The sequence below is a fragment of the Oreochromis niloticus genome, linkage group LG15 (genome assembly GCF_001858045.2).
Source record: "Oreochromis niloticus isolate F11D_XX linkage group LG15, O_niloticus_UMD_NMBU, whole genome shotgun sequence".
Taxonomy (NCBI): Eukaryota; Metazoa; Chordata; class Actinopteri; order Cichliformes; family Cichlidae; genus Oreochromis; species Oreochromis niloticus.
Genome location: NC_031980.2, coordinates 27,611,490 through 27,632,068, shown reverse-complemented (window position 1 = coordinate 27,632,068; position 20,579 = coordinate 27,611,490). Strand labels below are relative to the sequence as shown.

At 44.0% G+C, this 20,579-nt stretch overlaps 1 protein-coding gene and 1 long non-coding RNA gene across 2 annotated transcripts; both read right to left on the bottom strand.

Moving 5' to 3' along the window:
• Window positions 1-12,254: 12,254 nt before the first annotated feature.
• Window positions 12,255-12,872, bottom strand: LOC112842433 (uncharacterized). Its single transcript, XR_003214192.1, has 2 exons — window positions 12,813-12,872; window positions 12,255-12,333 (listed from the first exon to the last, which is right to left on the bottom strand). It is a non-coding gene; the product is annotated as an uncharacterized LOC112842433 (long non-coding RNA).
• Window positions 12,873-16,958: 4,086 nt separating this feature from the next.
• Window positions 16,959-19,765, bottom strand: LOC112842353 (uncharacterized). Its single transcript, XM_025898644.1, has 2 exons — window positions 19,706-19,765; window positions 16,959-19,226 (listed from the first exon to the last, which is right to left on the bottom strand). The coding sequence occupies exon 2, from the start codon at window positions 19,020-19,022 to the stop codon at window positions 16,959-16,961; it is 2,064 nt and encodes a 687-aa protein (XP_025754429.1). The 5' UTR covers window positions 19,023-19,226; window positions 19,706-19,765.
• Window positions 19,766-20,579: the final 814 nt, after the last annotated feature.

Sequence of the window (20,579 nt, the reverse complement as noted above, 5' to 3'; positions counted from 1 at the left end):
TGAGTGTCTATAAAAATGATCATGTATATCTATTAGTATTTTCTTTTCCTGGTGTTCTGTGAAAGACTCATTTACTCCGGTTTTGGTGTTTTGCTTGTGATTTTTGACACTTACTGTCAGGGATCTGGGTGTGAGTGACCTAGAGTTCCTGAACAGTTGTGGACTTGTGTGTGTTCTGCACTGCTGCTGTTCCTGTGTTCCATGTTTGTGTATTGGCAGGTGTGTGTGGGGGGTGGGTGCGATCGTGATAGGCACCTTCAGGCCTGGTGGGTGTGGCCCTGCCAGCTGACCGGTCACACCCAAGGATCTTCACACACACCTGGCACTGATCAAGCCTCGTCGGAGGAGCTAAGCAGTGTGGCTGAGAGCTCCTTGACGCTGGATCGTTGAGTGATCACCCGTCAGTGTTTCCAGCAAAATCAGTGAGTGCTAGTCCATCGCTTCGTAGTTGTATGCTAACGGCTGCCTCTGTGGATTTTCCAGCAGGAGTGCGGGAACGGGAAAGCAGCGAGCACAAGTTTCACGGGAGCGGAGACACGGAGCACAGGCACTGAAAAGAGACACGGCACGGGAGTTGGAAATGCACGGGGATTTATTGTTGTGTACTATTTACTTCACTGTAAATAAATGCACTGCATTCATCGCACAGAGCTCTGCATTTTGGGTCCTCCTTCCCCCACACACCCACGGTCTGCCACGCAGACCATGACACTTGACTAGTTTCTAATATGTATTTTTTTTCAAGCCCTGTAATCTGAGTTATTTTCGAAACCGTGGCTCTATAATTTAACTGTCTTGTCTTTGTCTCTGAATGCATGCATCAATGAGAGAATTCAGTCTGTGACTCTGGTAGGCACAGAACACGAACTGAGTGGAAGAGTGTATGACAAACAATTTCAATTTATGAATGCAAATCACATCCCAGTTTCTCTGTCCTTCCTTATCGCTTCCTTTTTTGTGTATAAATATATGTTGCTTTGTGTATACAGAATGCAGCTGTATTTTTTTTTTTACTAAATTGGTGGCTTCATGCTTGTGTGCACAATCACACATACACATACAACAACCTGGGGAAACTGTGTGTTATTGCTCTCCAAGCTAAAAAGGGATGTGTTTAACAATTTAATCCAGAGCAGATGTAGGCTCAGTCTTCAAGTGCAGACACACACCTGTACATACACCATACACTGAAGAAGAAAAAAATGGGGTTAATATTCCAGCAGCTGGGTTTTAAAAAAATTAAAAAAAAATAAAAAAAAAATTAAATTAAATTAAAAAAATATATATATATATATTTATATATAAAAACACCCAGCACACCCCTGCGGGCGGTGTATCCTTCAAGCTCGGGTCCTCTACCAGAGGTCTGGGAGCTTGAGGCTCCTGCGCAGTATCTTAGCTGTTCCCAGGACTGCGCTCTTCTGGACAGAGATGTACGATGTTGTTCCCGGGATCTGCTGGAGCCACTCGCCTAGCTTGGGAGTCACCGCACCTAGTGCTCCGATTACCACGGGGACCACCGTTACCTTCACCCTCCACATCCTCTCAAGCTCTTCTCTGAGCCCTTGGTATTTCTCCAGCTTCTCGTGTTCCTTCTTCCTGATATTGCTGTCATTCGGAACCGCTACATCGATCACTACAGCCGTCTTCTTCTGTTTGTCTACCACCACTATGTCCGGTTGGTTAGCCACCACCATTTTGTCCGTCTGTATCTGGAAGTCCCACAGGATCTTAGCTCGGTCATTCTCCACCACCCTTGGGGGCATCTCCCATTTTGACCTCGGGACTTCCAGGTTATACTCGGCACAGATGTTCCTGTACACTATGCCGGCTAGGGCTGTGCGATATGACCAAAATCTCATATCCCGATATTAAGACATCTATCGTCCGATAACGATATAAATCACAAAAATGTAACATTTTCTGTAAATTCTGTGAATGTCGGGCAGCTCGACTTGCGTGAAGTGTTTCCAGCTGGGAGTCACGTACCTGGAGTCGAGTGTTTTAACTGATGCATGAAACGATACATTTTTAGACATAGGTTGTAACAGCCGCCGTTTTCTTTGTGAGTATTTATTACACAGCGTGCTGCGGGGAAAAGCCTGTTCTAACGTTTGAGTCTAAGGTTTATTTTTTAGCACCTGATGTCTCTTTTTTGCTTCTCATCCGTAAATACTCTGCATCTTTCACGTGATTCAGTTTATTTTGAAAAGTCTCAACAGGATCTTGAGCTTTATTGTGAAAGGTTTATGTGGAAAATAAACAAGCGGACACGAGGTGGTTTTACCGTCGTTGTTGCTAACGACAACGCATAAAAACAAGCGCTTGTCCGTCTGTAGTGTGGTTATATTAAATATAAGAGAAAGAGAGAACTTTAGGAAATTAATATAGCCACTACAGTGACCATCAAAATAATGAAAAAATATTGCCGTAAACAGTTTATTTTGCGACACCACGAAACAAACGATAGCGTAAAATGAAACGATAGACGTTTTTCTATCGTCATCCGATATATATCGTTATATCGAACAGCCCTAATGCCGGCCACTTGGTTATGGCGTTCCATGTATGCCTTGCCTGCTAGCATCTTCCACCCTGCTGTTATGTGCTGGATTGTCTCTGGGGCATCTTTACACAGCCTGCACCTGGGGTCTTGCCTGGTGTGATAGACCCCAGCCTCTATGGATCTTGTACTCAGAGCTTGTTCTTGTGCTGCCATGATTAGTGCCTCTGTGCTGTCTTTCAGTCCAGCTTTGTCCAGCAACTGGTAGGATTTCTGGATATCAGCCACCTCCTCTATCTGCCGGTGGTACATACTGTGCAGGGGCCTGTCCTTCCATGATGGTTCCCCGTCTCCCTCCTCTTTCTTGGGTTTCTGCTGCCTGAGGTATTCACTGAGCACTCGGTCAGTTGGGGCCATCTTCCCAATGTATTCTTGGATGTCAGTTGTCTCATCCTGGACTGTGGTGCTGACACTCACCAGTCCCCGGCCCCCTTCCTTCCGCTTAGCGTACAGCCTCAGGGTGCTGGACTTGGGGTGAAACCCTCCATGCATGGTAAGGAGCTTTCTTGTCTTGATGTCAGTGGCTTCTAGCTCCTCCTTTGGACCGGCCTATTACCCCAGCAGGGTACCTGATCACGGGCAGGGCGTAGGTGTTGATGGCCCGGATCTTGTTCTTACCGTTCAGCTGACTCCTCAGGACTTGCCTGACCCTCTGCAGGTATTTGGTGGTTGCAGCCTTTCTAGCGGCCTCTTCATGCTTCCCATTCGCCTGTGGGATCCCCAGGTACTTGTAACTGTCCTCTATGTCTGCAATGTTGCCTTCTGGTAGTTCGATCCCCTCAGTTCTGACTACCTTCCCTCTCTTTGTTACCATCCGACTACACTTCTCCAGTCCGAACGACATTCCAATGTCATTGCTGTATAGCCTGGTAGTGTGGATCAGCGAATCGATGTCTCGTTCACTCTTGGCATACAGCTTGATGTCATCCATGTACAGGAGGTGGCTGACAACTGCTCCATTCCATAGTCGGTATCCGTAGCCAGTCTTGTTAATGATCTCACTGAGGGGGTTCAGGCCTATGCAGAACAGCAGTGGGGACAGAGCATCTCCTTGGTAGATCCCGCACTTGATGGTGACTTGTGCTATGGGCTTGGAGTTGGCCTCTAGTATTGTACGCCACATCCCCATTGAGTTCCTGATGAAGGCTCTTAGGGTCCTGTTGATCTTGTACAATTCTAGGCATTCCAGTATCCAGCTGTGGGGCATTGAGTCATAGGCCTTCTTGTAATCAATCCAGGCAGTGCACAGGTTGGTCAGCCTGGTCTTGTAGTCTCGGCTGACTGTTCTGTCTACCAGTAGCTGGTGTTTTGCGCCTCTGGTATTCTTGCCAATCCCTTTCTGTGCCCCGCTCGTGTATTGACCCATGTGCCTGTTCATCTTAGCCGATATGATGCCTGACAGGAGCTTCCATGTAGTACTGAGGCAGGTAACTGGTCGGTAGTTGGATGGGACCGGTCCCTTCTTGGGGTCCTTGGGGATCAGGACCGTCCGACCTTCGGTTAGCCATTCCGGGTGTCTCTCGTTAACTAGCAGCTGGTTCATTTGTGCTGCCAGACGCTCGTGGAGTGCAGTCAGCTTCTTCAGCCAGTAGGCGTGAACCATGTCGGGCCCTGGTGCTATATATATATATATATATATATATAAAAATAAACTTACCACAATAATGTACCATTACATAAAAATACAGATATTTTCTGTATTAAATTACAGAAGATTTTTGTTTTTTCATGAGACATTAAATTAAAATGCACTTGCTGTGACTTCAAACTTACATAAAAGGATTTTTTATGTTAAATCAAAGGGCATTTGTATCGGTAAACCATGTGTATCGGTAAAAACAACAAAATTAACTAGAAAGCGAAAATTTCAGAAGAAATTTTAAGTGTGCCCATGCCGCTGCTAATCAGTGTAGTTTGCCATTCATACGGCTACAGAGAGCAGAACTCAGCAGAGCAGCCATTCTCCACCATGAACTATGGTAAAAACAAACACCACTCGCGCCTCACAGATGACAGCTTACAGTTTTGGGTAAAGATGGGGTGACTTCGTACAGCGCCGATTTGCAGACGCTGTGCAAACAGGTTCATGAGCAGAAGTTCCATTGTACCACGGCAGACCCAACAATGTTTGCACGAACACGCTTTGAAGCATTACGTTATGGACCACTTTTCACACATGGTTGGTGTACCCACATAGCCGGCTGTAGCTTTTCAACTCACAGCCCGACACACACCCAAAAAACAGCCGAGAGAGCACAGACTACGCCCGAGAGGCGTGATTGCAGATGCCGCTCAGGTGGGTCCACCTCCCCTGCAGTGGCACTGCAGACCACACACATCAAACACGTAAAATAAATGTTTATGCACTTTTGCATTCACTTTTTGTTTTTTGTTATTTTTACACAGTGTTCTGAATGATTAACAATGGTCTACAGCCAATCTTGTGTATTATTATACAAACTTTGGTTGTAAGATTCAGATAACTATTTAATATAAAAGCTAAATATTTTATATGAGAGTAAGAAAGAAAAGTATAACTTTCTGTCCACCTTTCTCTGTTAATGCCCTACCTGGCCCCCTGGCAAAAGCTTTGCTAGATCCGCCCCTGCACAGTTACCAGCTGTCAGCTACACAAAATAGGAGCTTTGTGTTTATTTGTCTCTCAGAAACAGTTCATAACTTCCCTTCAACTCATTCATGTCACCTAAAGGGTAAAACTGTTTCTCCATCACCTGTTCAGCTCTGATGATTCAGTAAGGACCTCTCCTGGTTTGGACCAGATGTTTTTACAGCTGTGGCTCCAGCAAACATCAGCTGATACTAGAAATGAAAATCAAATGAATTCTAACAACAGCTGATCAAGCTTAAACGTGCTGCTGTTGTTTAGCGCGATAAACAAACAAGAGAGAAAAGCCGATCATTGATCAGTTTAATGATTGAAGTTTCAACAGGCGAGAGAATGACAGGGGAGGCTTCGTAACGACAGAATAAATCGTAATATTTTCTCTGAATGTGGGACGATTCCGTTTGTACGGCAACTCTCACGAACTAACCCTTATGAATAAAATAAAGTTCAACGTCAGTAACTTAGCGCGCACACAGCTGTATAGAAACTCCCGTCGCAGTACGATTGTAAAAGGTCAGCACAACAAAAATAAACTACACCTAAACTCGGTTTATATCTCACCCAAAGAGAGTGCAGTTCATAACTTCTTACCTGAAATTCAGTTCACCTCACGCTCCTGCCTTCGGTTTCCCTGATCCACGATTGAGCTCCGCGTTAGCAAACACCGGTCGATCGGCGGTCGCCTCGCCGCCTCGTATGTCTCGTTCGCGGCATGTCCTTTCTGTCACACACCGATGGATAGCTGCCCTCTGTTGTAGCTCCACCACCAAACAACTCAGTTATTTTTTCCACATCGACCAGCATCATCGGCCCATATAAACGAAAAATAAGTCCAGTTAAAACACAGACCCTTGGCGAGCGATCGGGTGAGCGATCAGGTGATGAAACGAGAGTCAGCGGCCTCACTGTAAGCCAAGCCTGGGTGCGTTTTCATGAAGGGTCGCTAGCGGCGCTAGCTAGCTAGCTAGCCGGCTATCAGCAACACGTAGCCTAGAAAATGGCCTAAATTTGCACTAAAATATTAATATTTAAAAAACTATAATAGTCATAAACACCAAAAGTCATAGCACACCATTCCAGATCCAGCCGCACAAAATGAGGTATATGAAGCTTGTCTCAAAACTGCGGGGCGAGTTACGCGCTGAAATTTAGGCGGAAGATGGAGAATAATAATAAGAATAAGAATAATAACTAGAAAAATTTGCATTTCCTGCGAAAATGCTGTGTTGATGCCTTAACGCTGAAGGTGTCTGCTGAAAAAAGCTGAAAAAGTTGAAAAGTTGCAAAAAGTTGTATGGCGGTGAAGAAACTGAAAATTCTGCTGAAAACAGGTGACGAAGGAGAAATTTTTACTTAAAAAATTCAAAAAGCAAAAGATTCTACTGAAAAGGTATAAAGAAGGAATAATTTTTGCTGGAAAGTGGTGAAAAAAAAGTTATCCTGTGCAGGATTTGAACCTGGCCCTCCTGGTCTCAAAAAGGCTACTTATCTTACTGAGCCAAACTCACCCTGCCAAACAAACGTGGGGAGACTCAGAACTCTGCTGAAATTAGCAGAAGCTGCTGAGAATTGTGCTGATAAGAGGTGAAAAGGCTGGCAATTCTGCAGAAAAGAGGTCAATCAGCAGAATTTCTGCTGAAAAGAGGTAAAGAAGCAGTAAATTGCGCTGAAAAGAGATGAATCAGCAGGATTTCTGCTCAAAAGAGGTTTTTTCCGAAAAAAGCTGAGATTTGTGCTGATAAGAGGTGAAAAGGCTGAAAATTTTGCAGAAGAGGTGAATCAGCAGAATTTGGGCTGAAAAGAGGTGAAAAAACTCACAATTCTGCTAAAAAGGGGTGAAGAAAAAGGTGTTGGGGTGTTGAAAAGAGTTAAATAAGTTGAATTGATAACTGAAAAAATTGTTTCCATAAGCGAGATTTGAACCCGGGCCTCCCAGTCTGAGAACGGCTGCTCATCTCACTGAGCTAAAACACAGTGCAACCGGGCAAGGAAAACTAGTGACCCCACTGATAATGTGGCAGAAATGGGCAAAAAATATTGCATAAAAAAATCAATATCTCAAAAAGTATAGAAGTTATGATTACCAAAAGATATAGCACACATTAGCAGAAAGAGCAGAATTTTTTAAAGTTTGAATGGAGAAAATAGCATGAAAACTGAGGGAGTAGTTAAGCGCCAAAAAATGTACGGAAGCAACTAGAATAAAGTAGAACTAGAACTAGAAAAATTTGCATTTCCTGCGAAAATGCTGTGTGGATGCCTTAACGCTGAAGCTGTCTGCTGAAAAGCTGAAAAAGATGAAAAGTTGCAAAAAGTTGCATGGTGGTGAAAAAACATTGTCGCCCTGAGCAGGATTCGAACCTGGCCAGAACAAAAGAGAAAACTGAAAACAGGTTTTGCCATGAACGGGATTTGAACCTGGCCCTTCTGGTCTCAAGGCAGCTGCTCATCTCTCTGAACCAAACTCATTCTCACAAAAGCAAGAGATGGAGCAACTGACAATTTTGCTAAATGAGCAGAAGCTGCTGAGAACTGTGCTGAGAAGAAGTGAAAAGGCTGAAAATTTTGCAGAAAAGAGGTGAATCAGCAGAATTTCTGCAGAAAAGAGGTAAAGAAGCAATAAGTTGCGCTGAAAAGAGATGAATCAGCAGAATTTCTGCTCAAAAGAGTTTTTTTCTGAAAACAGCTGAGATTTGTGCTGATAAGAGGTGAAAAGGCTGAAAATTTTGCAGAAAAGACGTGAATCAGCAGAATTTCTGCAGGAAAGAGGTAAAGAAGCAATAAGTTGCGCTGAAAAGAGATGAATCAGCAGTTTTCTTTTTCTGAAAACAGCCAAAAAAGCTGGAATTTGTGCTGAAAAGGGGTGAAAAAAATGAAAATTTTGCCTACAGGGGTGAAGAAGCTAAAGTATACCAAATCAAAGTATTTGTGCCAAAACATAGTGTTTCTGCCATATTGTGGTACTACTACATTACAACATGAATACGGATTAAAGATGAAAGAAACTGGCAACAAATTCCTCCACTACAAACCAGTCTGATACCACTTCTTTGCAGTGTTCACGTTTACTAAGACACTACCCAAAAGGCGCCACAAGAGGGCACTCCAACACAAGAGATGAGGTGAATGAGCAGAATTTCTGCTGAAAAGAGGCAGAAGGTTCTGTATGTAGAAAAAGAAACACTGTTGAACCATGTGTGAAATAAATAAAGAAATGAAATGAAAGAACAACCTGGTTCTGCTCAAATTCACCAATCAGAGGTACTGCCTCAGTCTGCTTCATCAGGCTGTGTACTTGTTTCTGCCATGGAGCGTTAACAAGAATCTGAGGTCCATATTAGAAAAGCTGCTAAAATCATAAAACTTTGCAGAATTGTAATAAATTAGCAATATAAATTACAGGTCTGTGATAGTGTATAAATTTGTAGTGAAAAAAAAAAAAAAACGTGGACCAAGGTGGGATTGAACCCATGACCTTTGAGCTGCAGAGCCGTGTCATTACTGACTGCGCCACCTGGAAAGGGGGCGGCAGTCTGAAAGACAGATACTTGGGCAGTCAGAAAATAGATCGCGGTGAGAGGCCACAAACGCCGTTTTTTGGAGTTACAAAACGTCGTGTAACTCAAAAACTAGGAGGGCTAGCAGCATAATTCTTGTACTGGGTGAATCAGCGGACTTTGGTGTATTTTGACTGCGATTTTCATAGCTCGTTCTACCTCCGTCGCGGAGATATGACGAGAGAAGAAACGGCTTCATTTCCAGAGTTTGAAGACTGAGAGAAGGACAGAGTTCCACCCCTCAAACAAACGTAATTTGTCATAGTGTGGAATAGTGTGGAAGCCCTTTAGGGCATCCACACAATAAAGAGAAACAGGAACTCAATAGTGTGGAAGCCCTTTTAGGGCATCCACACAACTAGAAAAATTTGCATTTCCTGCGAAAATGCTGTGTGGATGCCGGAACGCTTAAGCTGTCTGCTGAAAATGACTGAAAAAGATGAAAAGCTGCAAAAATTTTATGGCAGTAAAGAAACTGAAAAATTATGCTGAAAACAATTGAAAAAACAAACTTTTGCTGAAAAGAGGTGAAAAGGCAAAGATTCTCCTTCAAAGGGGTACAGAAGTTCAAATTTGTACTGAAAAGAGGAGAGGTGAAAAGGTTTCTTCTGAAATGAGCAGAAGATACTGAGATTTGTATTGATAAGAGGTGAAAGGCTGAAAATTCTACTTAAAATAGGTGAATCAGCAGAATTTCTACTGAAAAGAGGTAAAGAAGTAAAACGTTGCACTGAAAACAGGTGAATCAGCAGAATGTCTGCTAAAAAAGAGATTTCTGTTGAAAACACCTGAAAAAGCTGGGATTTGTGCTGGAAAGGGGTGAGAAAACTCACAATTCTGCTGAAACGGGGTGAAGAAGAGGTGTTGGGCTGATGAGAAGAGTTAAATAAGTTGAACTGATATATTTGGGTACAAATACTATGATTTGGCAATAATACTGCGTTTTAGCACAACTCCTGAGATTTGATTGAAATACTATGATTTAGAAGAAATATTATGACTTTGTACAAATACAATATTTTGGCAGAAATACTATTATTTAGTAGAAATACTATGATTTACCAGAAGTACAATGTTTCTGCAAAAATACTATAATTTTGAAGAAATACTATGCCTTAGTAGTAATACTATAACATCACAGATATATGATGATTTTGCAGACATTCTGGTTTTACACAAACACTATAATGTGGCAGTATACTATGTTTTAGCACAAATACTATGATTTGCTATAAATACTATGATTTGGCACATATACTATATTCAGCACATATACTATAACAAAACAGAAAGTCTACGACTTAGTAGTAATACTATAACATAATAGATATACTATGATTTTGCAGACAGTCTATGTTTTTGCACAACTAGCACAATATGGCAGAAATACTATGATTTGGCACAAGTAATATGATTTAGTACAAATAATATGATTGGGCAGAAATACTGTGTTTCAGTACAAATACTATGATTTGGCAATAATACTGCGTTTTAGCACAACTACTGAGATTTTATTGAAATACTATGATTTAGAAGAAATACTATGACTTCGTACAAATACTATGTTTTGGTTCGAATACTATGATTTGCAAAAAATACTATGATTTGGCACAAGTATCATGATTTAGTACAAATACTACGAATTGGCTGAAATACTGTGACTTAGTAGTAATACTTTAACATAACAGATATACTGTGATTTTGCAGACATTCTATGTTTTTGCACAAATACTACGATTTTGCTCAAATACTATGAAATTGTAGTAATACTATGATTTTGAAGGTATACTATGATTAGGTAGAAATACTATGCCTTAGTAGTAATACTATAACGTAACAGATATACTGTGACTTTGCAGACATAGTATGTTCTTGCACAAATACTACAATTGGGCAGAAATACTAAGTTTTAGCACAAATACTATGATTTGCTATAAATATTATGATTTGGCACATATACTATATTCAGCAGATATATTATAACATAACAGAAATTCTACGACTTAGTAGTAATACTATAACATAACAGAAATTTTACTTGGGCACAAATACTATAACTTGGCACAAATACCATGATTCGGCAAAAAAATACCATGATTTGGCAGAAATACTATGATAGGGTATGAATGCTATGAATAGGCACAAGTACTATGATTTAGTAAAAAACTATGATTTGGTAGAAATACTATGCCTTAGTAGTAATAGTATAACGTAACAGATATACTGTGATTTTGCAGACATAGTATGTTCTTGCACAAATACTACGATTTTGCTCAAATACTATGAAATTGCAGTAAAACTATGATTTTGAAGGAATACTATGATTAGGTAGAAATACTATGCCTTAGTAGTAATACTATAACATAACAGATATACTGTGATTTTGCAGACATTCTATGTTTTTGCACAAATACTACGATTTTGCTCAAATACTATGAACTTGCAGTAATACTATGATTTTGAAGGAATACTATGATTTGGTAGAAACACTATGCCTTAGTAGTAATACTGTAACATAACAGATATACTATAATTTTGCAGACAGTCTATGTTTTTGCACAACTAGCAAAATGTGGCAGAAATACTATGATTTGGCACAAGTACCATGATTTAGTAGAAATACTCTTATTGGCAGAAATACTATGTTTCAGTACAAATACTATGATTTGGCACTAATACTGCGTTTCAGCACAACTAGTGAGATTTGATTGAAATACTATGATTTAGAAGAAATACTATGACTTCGTACAAATACTATCTCTTGGTTCGAATACTATGATTTGCAAAAAATACTATGATTTGGCACAAGTACCATGATTTAGTACAAATACTACGAATCGGCAGAGGTACTGTGACTTAGTAGTAATACTTTAACATAACAGATATACTGTGATTTAACAGACAATATGATTTCGCTCAAATACTATGAAATTGCAGTGATACTATGATTTTGAAGGAATACTATGATTTGGTAGAAATACTATGACTTAGTAGTAATACTATAACATAACAGATATACTGTGATTTTGCAGTCATAGTATGTTTTTGCACAAATACTACGATGTCGCTCAAATACTATGAAATTGCAGTGATACTATGATATTGAAGGAATACTATGATTTGGTAGAAATACCATGCCTTAGTAGTACTACTATAACATAACAGATATACGATGGTTGTGAAGACATTCTATGTTTTTAAGCAAATACTATAATATGGTAGAAATACTATGTTTTAGCACAAATACTATGATTTGGTATAAATACTATGACTTGGCAGATATACTATATTCAGCACATATACTACAACCTAAAAGAAATTCTACGACTTAGTAGTAATACTATAACATAAAAGAAATATTATGATTTGGCACAAGTACTATGATTTAGTACAAATACTACGAATTGGCAGAAATACTGTGACTATTATAGCGGACGCCCTGGACCACTATCTCTGAGACGTGATTCGGTACTGTTCCCTGGTAATAACGTCCGGTCAGAGACAGAAATGATGTCAGAGTGGAAGAACTTTATTTGCCACGAGCCCACATCGAACACACACTCTCGCTGGCAAGTAAGGATGTGGTTCTGTAATTAATACAAATAAGAAATAACATAAACATCTCTCTTGCTTGTCTATCATTTCTCATACCTCCGTATTACAGAGAACAACATACCAGATTACAAAAGGGCAGATCCCGATACCAGAAACAGAGCTTAGAGTAATAACATAACAGGATAGCATAAACACAGAATCATAATCAATTTAGGCCAATTCTTTCATTTGTGGGTCAACACCACCCTCTAGTGGACACAATCACTCAGTCAAAGGCCGCCATGTGTATGCGGCTTTATAAACAAGATCTGATTCGTATGCTAACTTAGTAACTCCATCAGGTAAAATCTTTGGGAACATTAACTCCCCACAATAACTGAAACAACTTAGAAACGAGGAATATCCTGTGGAGCCAGGCTACTACTTACTTATTCCTACAGCAATAGTAACAGAGGTCTACATTGGTACATTAACAGTAACAGAAATAACATACATTCCCAACGTGACTTACTGGTTCTATGAACGCACTCTTGCCCGCCTTAGTCCGATTCAACTCAAGTCCACAACTTGCCTGCAGCAGCGTTGCTCTCCGACTACACTTTTAATTGCCACAGCAAGGAGAGAACGGGTGAGCCCTCTGATTGGCTGCTGGCCCCTGGGGGAATCATGCTCCTCCCATGCAGGTAACGCATGCCCTGGATGGAGGACTTTTTAACAGCCGCCCCCAGATTTCCTGTGGAAATCTGTTGAGCTCCGGTGGCCATCGAGCAATGATCATTCATTAGTCTGGTATCGCAGGAAGACGAACAAGCCGTGTGAGAGGGCGGGTGTATGCACGCCCTCTCACTTCCACCTTCACAGTTCTGACCCGACCATCTGGTCCTGGGTAGGTCTCTGTGATCCGTCCTGTAGGCCACAGTGAGCGAGGAAGCTGGGGATCTGCAATCATAACGGCTTCACCCACAAGAATGTCTGGACTCTCGAACTGCCACTTCTGTCTGGTCTGCAGGCTTGGAAGATAATATTTAATGAAATGCTTCCAGAAGTGTTCGGCTAAGACTTGGCTGTGGCGCCATCTCCGTTTACTCAATATCTCCGATTCAGGGTAGACAACCTGGGGGAGAGATGCATCTGGCCGCCCCATCAACAGGGTATTTGGAGTAACAGGATCTACATCAGCTACATCTGAGGAAACATAGCCCAGGGGCTTTGAATTCAGAATACCCTCAACTTCAGCGAGGAGGGTCTGCAGCACCTCCTCAGTTACAGTCTGTGCCCCTAAGGTTGTCTGTAGAGCCTGCTTCAAGGAGCGGATCTCTCTCTCCCAGCAACCGCCAAAGTGGGGGGAATTTGGTGGGTTGAAATGGAATCTCACCTGCTGAGCGGCTAGGTGTGTCTGCAGTTCAGGCTGTAAAGCGTCGAAGACCTGCTTCAGCTCCCTCTCCCCACCTCTGAAGTTCGTTCCTTGGTCAGAAAGCAGTTCAAACGGCTTCCCCTTGCGTGCTACGAATCGCCGGAATGCCATTAGGAATGAATCTGTACCAATGGTGGGCAGGAGGTCAAGGTGGACAGCTCTAGTGGTGAGGCATTTGAAAATGATGCCCCATCGTTTCTCATGTCTTCGGCCCACTTGAATAGTATATGGACCAAAACAGTCCACACCTGTTGAATAAAAGGGGGGCTGATGAAGTCGGAGCCTCGAAGGAGGCAAGTCCGCCATCTTAGGTGCCTCTGGCTTGCCTCTCCATTTCCTGCAATCCAGACAGCCTCGCTGGTGCCGCTTTACTGCTTCTCTCCCTCGTAGTATCCAGTAGCACCTCCTAGCTTCTGCAAAAACTCTCTCTGTTCCAGGATGGCATAAGGCTTCATCTGTGTCTTTGATAATTAACTGAGTGATCCTATGTTTAGGATCAAGCACGATAGGGTGGATGGTGAATTGGTCCTGGTAAGGACTGTGGCGAAGACGTCCCCCTACACGAATGAGTCCTTTATTTGAATCCAACTCGGGAGCCAGAGCGAGCAGACGGCTGGATCTTGGGAGTTGCTTGCCCTCTTTTAAGTGGACCAACTCAGAGGGGAAACACTCTCGCTGCACTTGTTGCAGCAGCATGGTTTCTGCTCTTTGATAGTCCTGCGCGGTCGGAGGGGCATCTGCTGGCCCACGCAGAACTTGCGCTGTAGCCTTAAGGAGGTCCTTAAATGTCTGAAATTGATCGGCTTCGGGTAAGGGTGGGCTGCATGGTGTGATGATGTGTAGACAGGTGAATGGCCTCCGTAGTTCCTCATCATTCACAGGTAGGAGGCGTGGTTTCTCGGGCCACCAATCTGGAGGCTCATGGAGGAATGGAGGACCTCGGCACCATCGGCTCAACTCACTTAAGTCTGACAGATGCCTTCCCCGTGTAATGTCATCAGCGGGGTTGTTGGCTGAGTCAACATATCTCCAGGCTGCCCGGTCGGTCAGCTCCTGTATCTCTGCTACGCGTGTCCCGACGAAAACTTTGAATCGACACGTGTCTGACTGTAGCCATGTTAGTACTGTGGTAGAGTCGGTCCATAGAGTGACATGGCGAAGTGAGACCGTTAGTTCAGTAGTGAGCACCTGTGCCAGCTGTGCCCCTGTTAATGCTGCACATAATTCCAAGCGGGGTATGGTCTGTTGCTTCCGGGGTGCTACTCTGGAACGTGCTGTCAGGAAGGCAACTTCCACAGTGCCACTTGCATCCGCACTCCTCAAGTAACCCACTGATCCATAGGCCTGTTCAGAGGCATCACAGAATATGTGGATATCACGTTGGCAGGTGCTCGAATCAATGCTGGAGCTGGTGTAGCAACGAGCTAGAGAGATGGTTTGCAGCTGGGGCAGTTCCTGCTCCCACTCATCCCAGGCCTGGAGAAGGTCCTTAGGAAGGTTGGGGTCATCCCAGTCAGTCCGTGAAGCCCACATCTGCTGAACGATAATCTTAGCTCTTGTGGTGTATGGCACAATGTAGCCCAGTGGGTCGTACTGACTCGCTAACACCTTGTAGACTGTGCGCAGGGTCACTTGAGGATGGTCAACAGTGCGGAGCTTGTAGTACAGCCTGTCTGATGAGCAGTGCCAATGGAGCCCCAGTGCAGCTTCTTTCTGATCAGGTTTGCCATGTGTGATCCAGAGCTCAGCGCTGTCTGATCGAAGCTCTGGCGGGAGGTGGCTGATGATTGAGGGCTGGTTACTGGCCCATTGTCTTAACTCAAAACCTCCATCAGCCAGAAGCTTCTGTAGTTTGTCCACAAGCACTTTAGCTTCTACCTCTGTCGCCGAGCTCCGGAGGCAGTTGTCGACATAGAATGACTGCATCACAGTCTCACGGACGTCTTCCTCGGGGTTGCTGTGATCCAGCACGTGCTTTTGTAGGGCAAAGATGGCGCAGCATGGGCTACATGTGGTGCCGAACGGGAGTACTCTCCACTCGTAGACAGAAGGGGGTCGTCACGTTTACAGTCTCGCCAGAGGAATCGGAGGAGTGGCTGGTCTTCTTTTAATAGTCGGACTTGATGGAACATCCCACGGATGTCGCTGCTGAAGGCGATGGGGTGTTGTCGAAACCTCAAAAGCACTGCCAGGAGGGTTGGCCCCAAAGTAGGTCCAGGGAGGAGGTGGTCATTGAGGCTCTGCCCCTGGAACTGGAATGAGCAATTGAACACAACTCGATTCTTGCCATTATGCTGCACCATGTGGTGTGGAATATACCAGCTAGCAGGAGTGTTGTCAGCTCCAGGCTCAAGCTTGACAACGAAACCTTCCCGCTGCAGTCTCTGAATCTCAGTTGTGTAGCAAAGGACCTTCTCTGGTGACTTTAACAACCTTCGCTCTGTGCTGCGGAGCAGAGGGAGCATTGCCTCCTTAGGTGCAGACAGGGTAGGCATATCAGGAGATCGTAGGAGTGGTGTTGCATACCGTTGAACTCCCCCGATCTCTACTCTCTCCGTTTTAGTCTCGAGAAGTTTGATGGCGTCTTGGTCTTGTCGTGACCTAATGGCGACTTTGGCACTGCGCCAGGGTAGCACATCCATTTGCCATAGTCTTTCAACATCTCGAAGCAAATCCACACCTGGGGACTGACAGGTGGTGAAATAGCACTGTTGCTCTCTCAATTGCTGCACTACACCTTGAGTTGGCCCTTGTAAAGTCCAGCCCAAGCGTGTCCTGACAGCTGCAGGCCCACCTGGGGGGCCGAGTCGGACTGGCTCCACTGGGGTGACCAGATGCGGGTGGTCTGATCCTATTAGCAACACTGGTTTGGCGTTGTCAATTTCTTGCAGCGCCAGACCTCTGAGATGATGATATTTCCGCTTAAGGGCATCCACTGGGTGAGTGTGCTCTGCTAGCCCAAGTGTCTTGGCTGTGAAAGCGTGGTTGATTTGAAAGTCCGTCTCGGCTGGGAAGCAGGAGAAATGCTGAAGGAGACAGCCTCCCTTGGAGGACATGGAGATCTTGTCTAACGGTTCTCAGTGGCAATTCTTCGGGCTGCCCCTTTAACCCTAACTGCTGCGCAGCGGTGCTGAGAAGGATGGTCCGCTCAGACCCGTCGTCCAAGACAGCATAAGTTTCTAGGACTCGATCGCCATTCCTCAGTAAAACCTTGCTGATTTTCAGTAGGACTTTGACAAACCACTAGGAGGATGTAATGTACAACACTTCCTCTCCCACTCGTGCAGCACCTGAGTCTGTTGTTGCAGAAGAGGCCTGTAAGGCTCGCACATTGTTGGCGGACCTGTCATTGAGGTCGTGGAGGACAAGGAGATGTCGTTGGTTGCATGTCTTACAGCGCATCTTTAGATCGCATTCTGCAGCATGGTGGGTCCTCCCACAGCGCCAGCACCGGTTGTTACTCTTGATCCAGTGCTGTCTCTGTGCTTTGTGTAGCTGTCTGAAATTGGAGCAGTTGTTTGAAGAGTGATCAGCACTGTTGCAATAAGGACAATACTTCTTCCCCTTATGTTTGGCTGTTGCTGCTGCTGGAGGGGCACCAGATTCTTGGGGCTCCGTGTTCAACAGTATGGTGGTTGTCTTACCGGTGAACTTCCTCCTTTCCTCTCCTCTTGGAAACGCTGCTCTCTTCGAGCTGAACCGTGCCGTGTCGACTTGCACCTGCAGCTCATATTCAAGCCAATCTGAGAAGTCAGTCAGTGTAGGAATGGGAATGTCTTGAGGATGAATATATCGACGGAAGCTGGACCTCAAATCATGCGGCAGTTTTTCAAGCAACCTTGACACGTGGGACCCACATTCCAGCTCGACAATTCCTTTCCTTCCTAATTGTGCAAGCATGCTGACCAGGGAGCGTGCCTTTAGTGCAAACGTCCTGAAGGTCTTGGTATCTCCTGACATAACAGGTGCCCCGTCCATTAACTCTGCAATACGCTGGAGTGCCAGTTGATGCGGCTGTCCATATTCCTGGTTTAGGGCATCCATTGTGCTGGTGTAAGGGTGCCTGGAATGGCTATAGGAGTCAGCAATAAGCAGGGCCTCCTCTAGCTTAAGATGATCTACCAGTATCTGGAACTTGAACCGTTCTGTTGCGTCTGCTGGGAGGATATTTTCCAATGCGATCCTCAGCCTTGCAAACTCTCGTGGGTTTGGGTGTACGAAATCTGGGATTGTAGGTGCTGGCCCCCTATAGTAGCGCTCCTGACCCCCCACCGGGCTCGGCTGCCGGGATCTAGAGTATGAATAGTACTCTGAATGCGCGGGTCTTGGAGGGGGCTGGTAATGCGACCCGTAATCACGATGGGGGCCATCCCCACCTCCCGCTGGCTGCTCTGGGCAACGGTAATAATCCCTGTCCAAACTGCGAGGGTGACCCAACGATGCTACATGCTGTTTTCTCTCTGACAAGGTGAAACCCTCAGGTGAGTAATCACAACTTCTTTGTCGAGAGTGCTGGGTGTCCGATACTGCTGCTGCCATCCTCTCCGAAGGACGGGTAAGGTGTCTGGAGTGAACAGCGTACCTTTCAGGAGAATGCCGGCGTGTTACTGTATGTTCTAAAGGGTGCTGCCAACCTGAATCTGGCTGCCTAACAGGTTCCCGCAGAGCCCCCTCGTATGGCATTGTCATATTAAGTCCTGGGAGGATGTGTCCCTTAACTCCTCGGGTTGAAGCTGCATGCAGTTTCTTGCCACCATCAGACTCCGATCCACTGTGATGGCCTGGAATGCCTGGCCGATCCAGCTTATCAGACTGGTCCTCCTGCTCTAACTGTTGAGGAGGTCGTGGGTCATACGCACTCTGCAACTGAGTAATAACACTGCTGAGATGGTTGAGTTGCTCACGTAACTGCTCTGTCTCAGTTGTAGCCTGGGGGGGGAGCTGGCCCATTCTCTGGTCACTTTTTTTAGCCAGCTCTGCATTCTGCAGTCGCAACTGGTCCAACGCCTCCAGCAAAGCTTCCTGCTCGCTTCTCAATCTTTTATTCTCCTGCTGCAACATCTCGGTGTCCTCTTCCCATCGATCTCTGATGTCCCATCCAGACTGGAAACTATCCTGAGTGACAGGAGATTCAGATCGAGGAGATCCATGAGCCCCGCCGGGCTCCTCCTCGTCTCTCAGACGTGGCGGGGGAGTGTGAGCTGATCTGGGAAGTGATGATCTACTCCGGGGGAGATAGTCACTTAAGTCATATTCTCTAAGATGGGCAGGACGAGCCTGATGTCTCCTGGCGCGCTGTTCTTCCATGCTTTTATTACAGGGATCAGATCCGGCTCGAAGGACCACTTATTATAGCGGACGCCCTGGACCACTATCTCTGAGACGTGATTCGGTACTGTTCCCTGGTAATAACGTCCGGTCAGAGACAGAAATGATGTCAGAGTGGAAGAACTTTATTTGCCACGAGCCCACATCGAACACACACTCTCGCTGGCAAGTAAGGATGTGGTTCTGTAATTAATACAAATAAGAAATAACATAAACATCTCTCTTGCTTGTCTATCATTTCTCATACCTCCGTATTACAGAGAACAACATACCAGATTACAAAAGGGCAGATCCCGATACCAGAAACAGAGCTTAGAGTAATAACATAACAGGATAGCATAAACACAGAATCATAATCAATTTAGGCCAATTCTTTCATTTGTGGGTCAACACCACCCTCTAGTGGACACAATCACTCAGTCAAAGGCCGCCATGTGTATGCGGCTTTATAAACAAGATCTGATTCGTATGCTAACTTAGTAACTCCATCAGGTAAAATCTTTGGGAACATTAACTCCCCACAATAACTGAAACAACTTAGAAACGAGGAATATCCTGTGGAGCCAGGCTACTACTTACTTATTCCTACAGCAATAGTAACAGAGGTCTACATTGGTACATTAACAGTAACAGAAATAACATACATTCCCAACGTGACTTACTGGTTCTATGAACGCACTCTTGCCCGCCTTAGTCCGATTCAACTCAAGTCCACAACTTGCCTGCAGCAGCGTTGCTCTCCGACTACACTTTTAATTGCCACAGCAAGGAGAGAACGGGTGAGCCCTCTGATTGGCTGCTGGCCCCTGGGGGAATCATGCTCCTCCCATGCAGGTAACGCATGCCCTGGACGGAGGACTTTTTAACAGTGACTTAGTAGTAATGCTATAACATAATAGATATAATACGATTTTACAGACATTCTATGTTTTTGCACAAATACCACAATATAGCAGAAATACTATGTATTAGCACAAATACTATGATTTGGTATAAATCCTATGATTTGTCACATATACTATATTCAGCAGATATATTATAACATAACAGAAATTCTACGACTCAGTAATAATACTATAACATAACAGAAATATTAATTGGGCACAAATACCATCATTTGGCAAAAATACCGTGATTTGGCATAAATACGATGATATGGCAGAAATACTATGATTGGGTACAAATACTATGATTTGTCAGAAATACTGCGTTTTACCACAACTTCTGAGATTTGACTGAAATACTATGATTTAGAAGAAATACTATGACTCCATACAAATACGATGCCTTGGCACAAATACTATGATTTGGCACAAGTACTATGATTTAGTACAAATCCTATGATTGGGTAGAAATACTATGTTGCAGTACAAATACTATGATTTGGTAGAAATACTATGCCTTAGTAGTAATACTATAACATAACAGATATGCTGTGATTTTGCAGACATAGTATGTTTTTGTACAAATACGATGATTTCGCTCAAATACTATGAAATTGCAGTAATACTATGATTTTGAAGGAATACTATGATT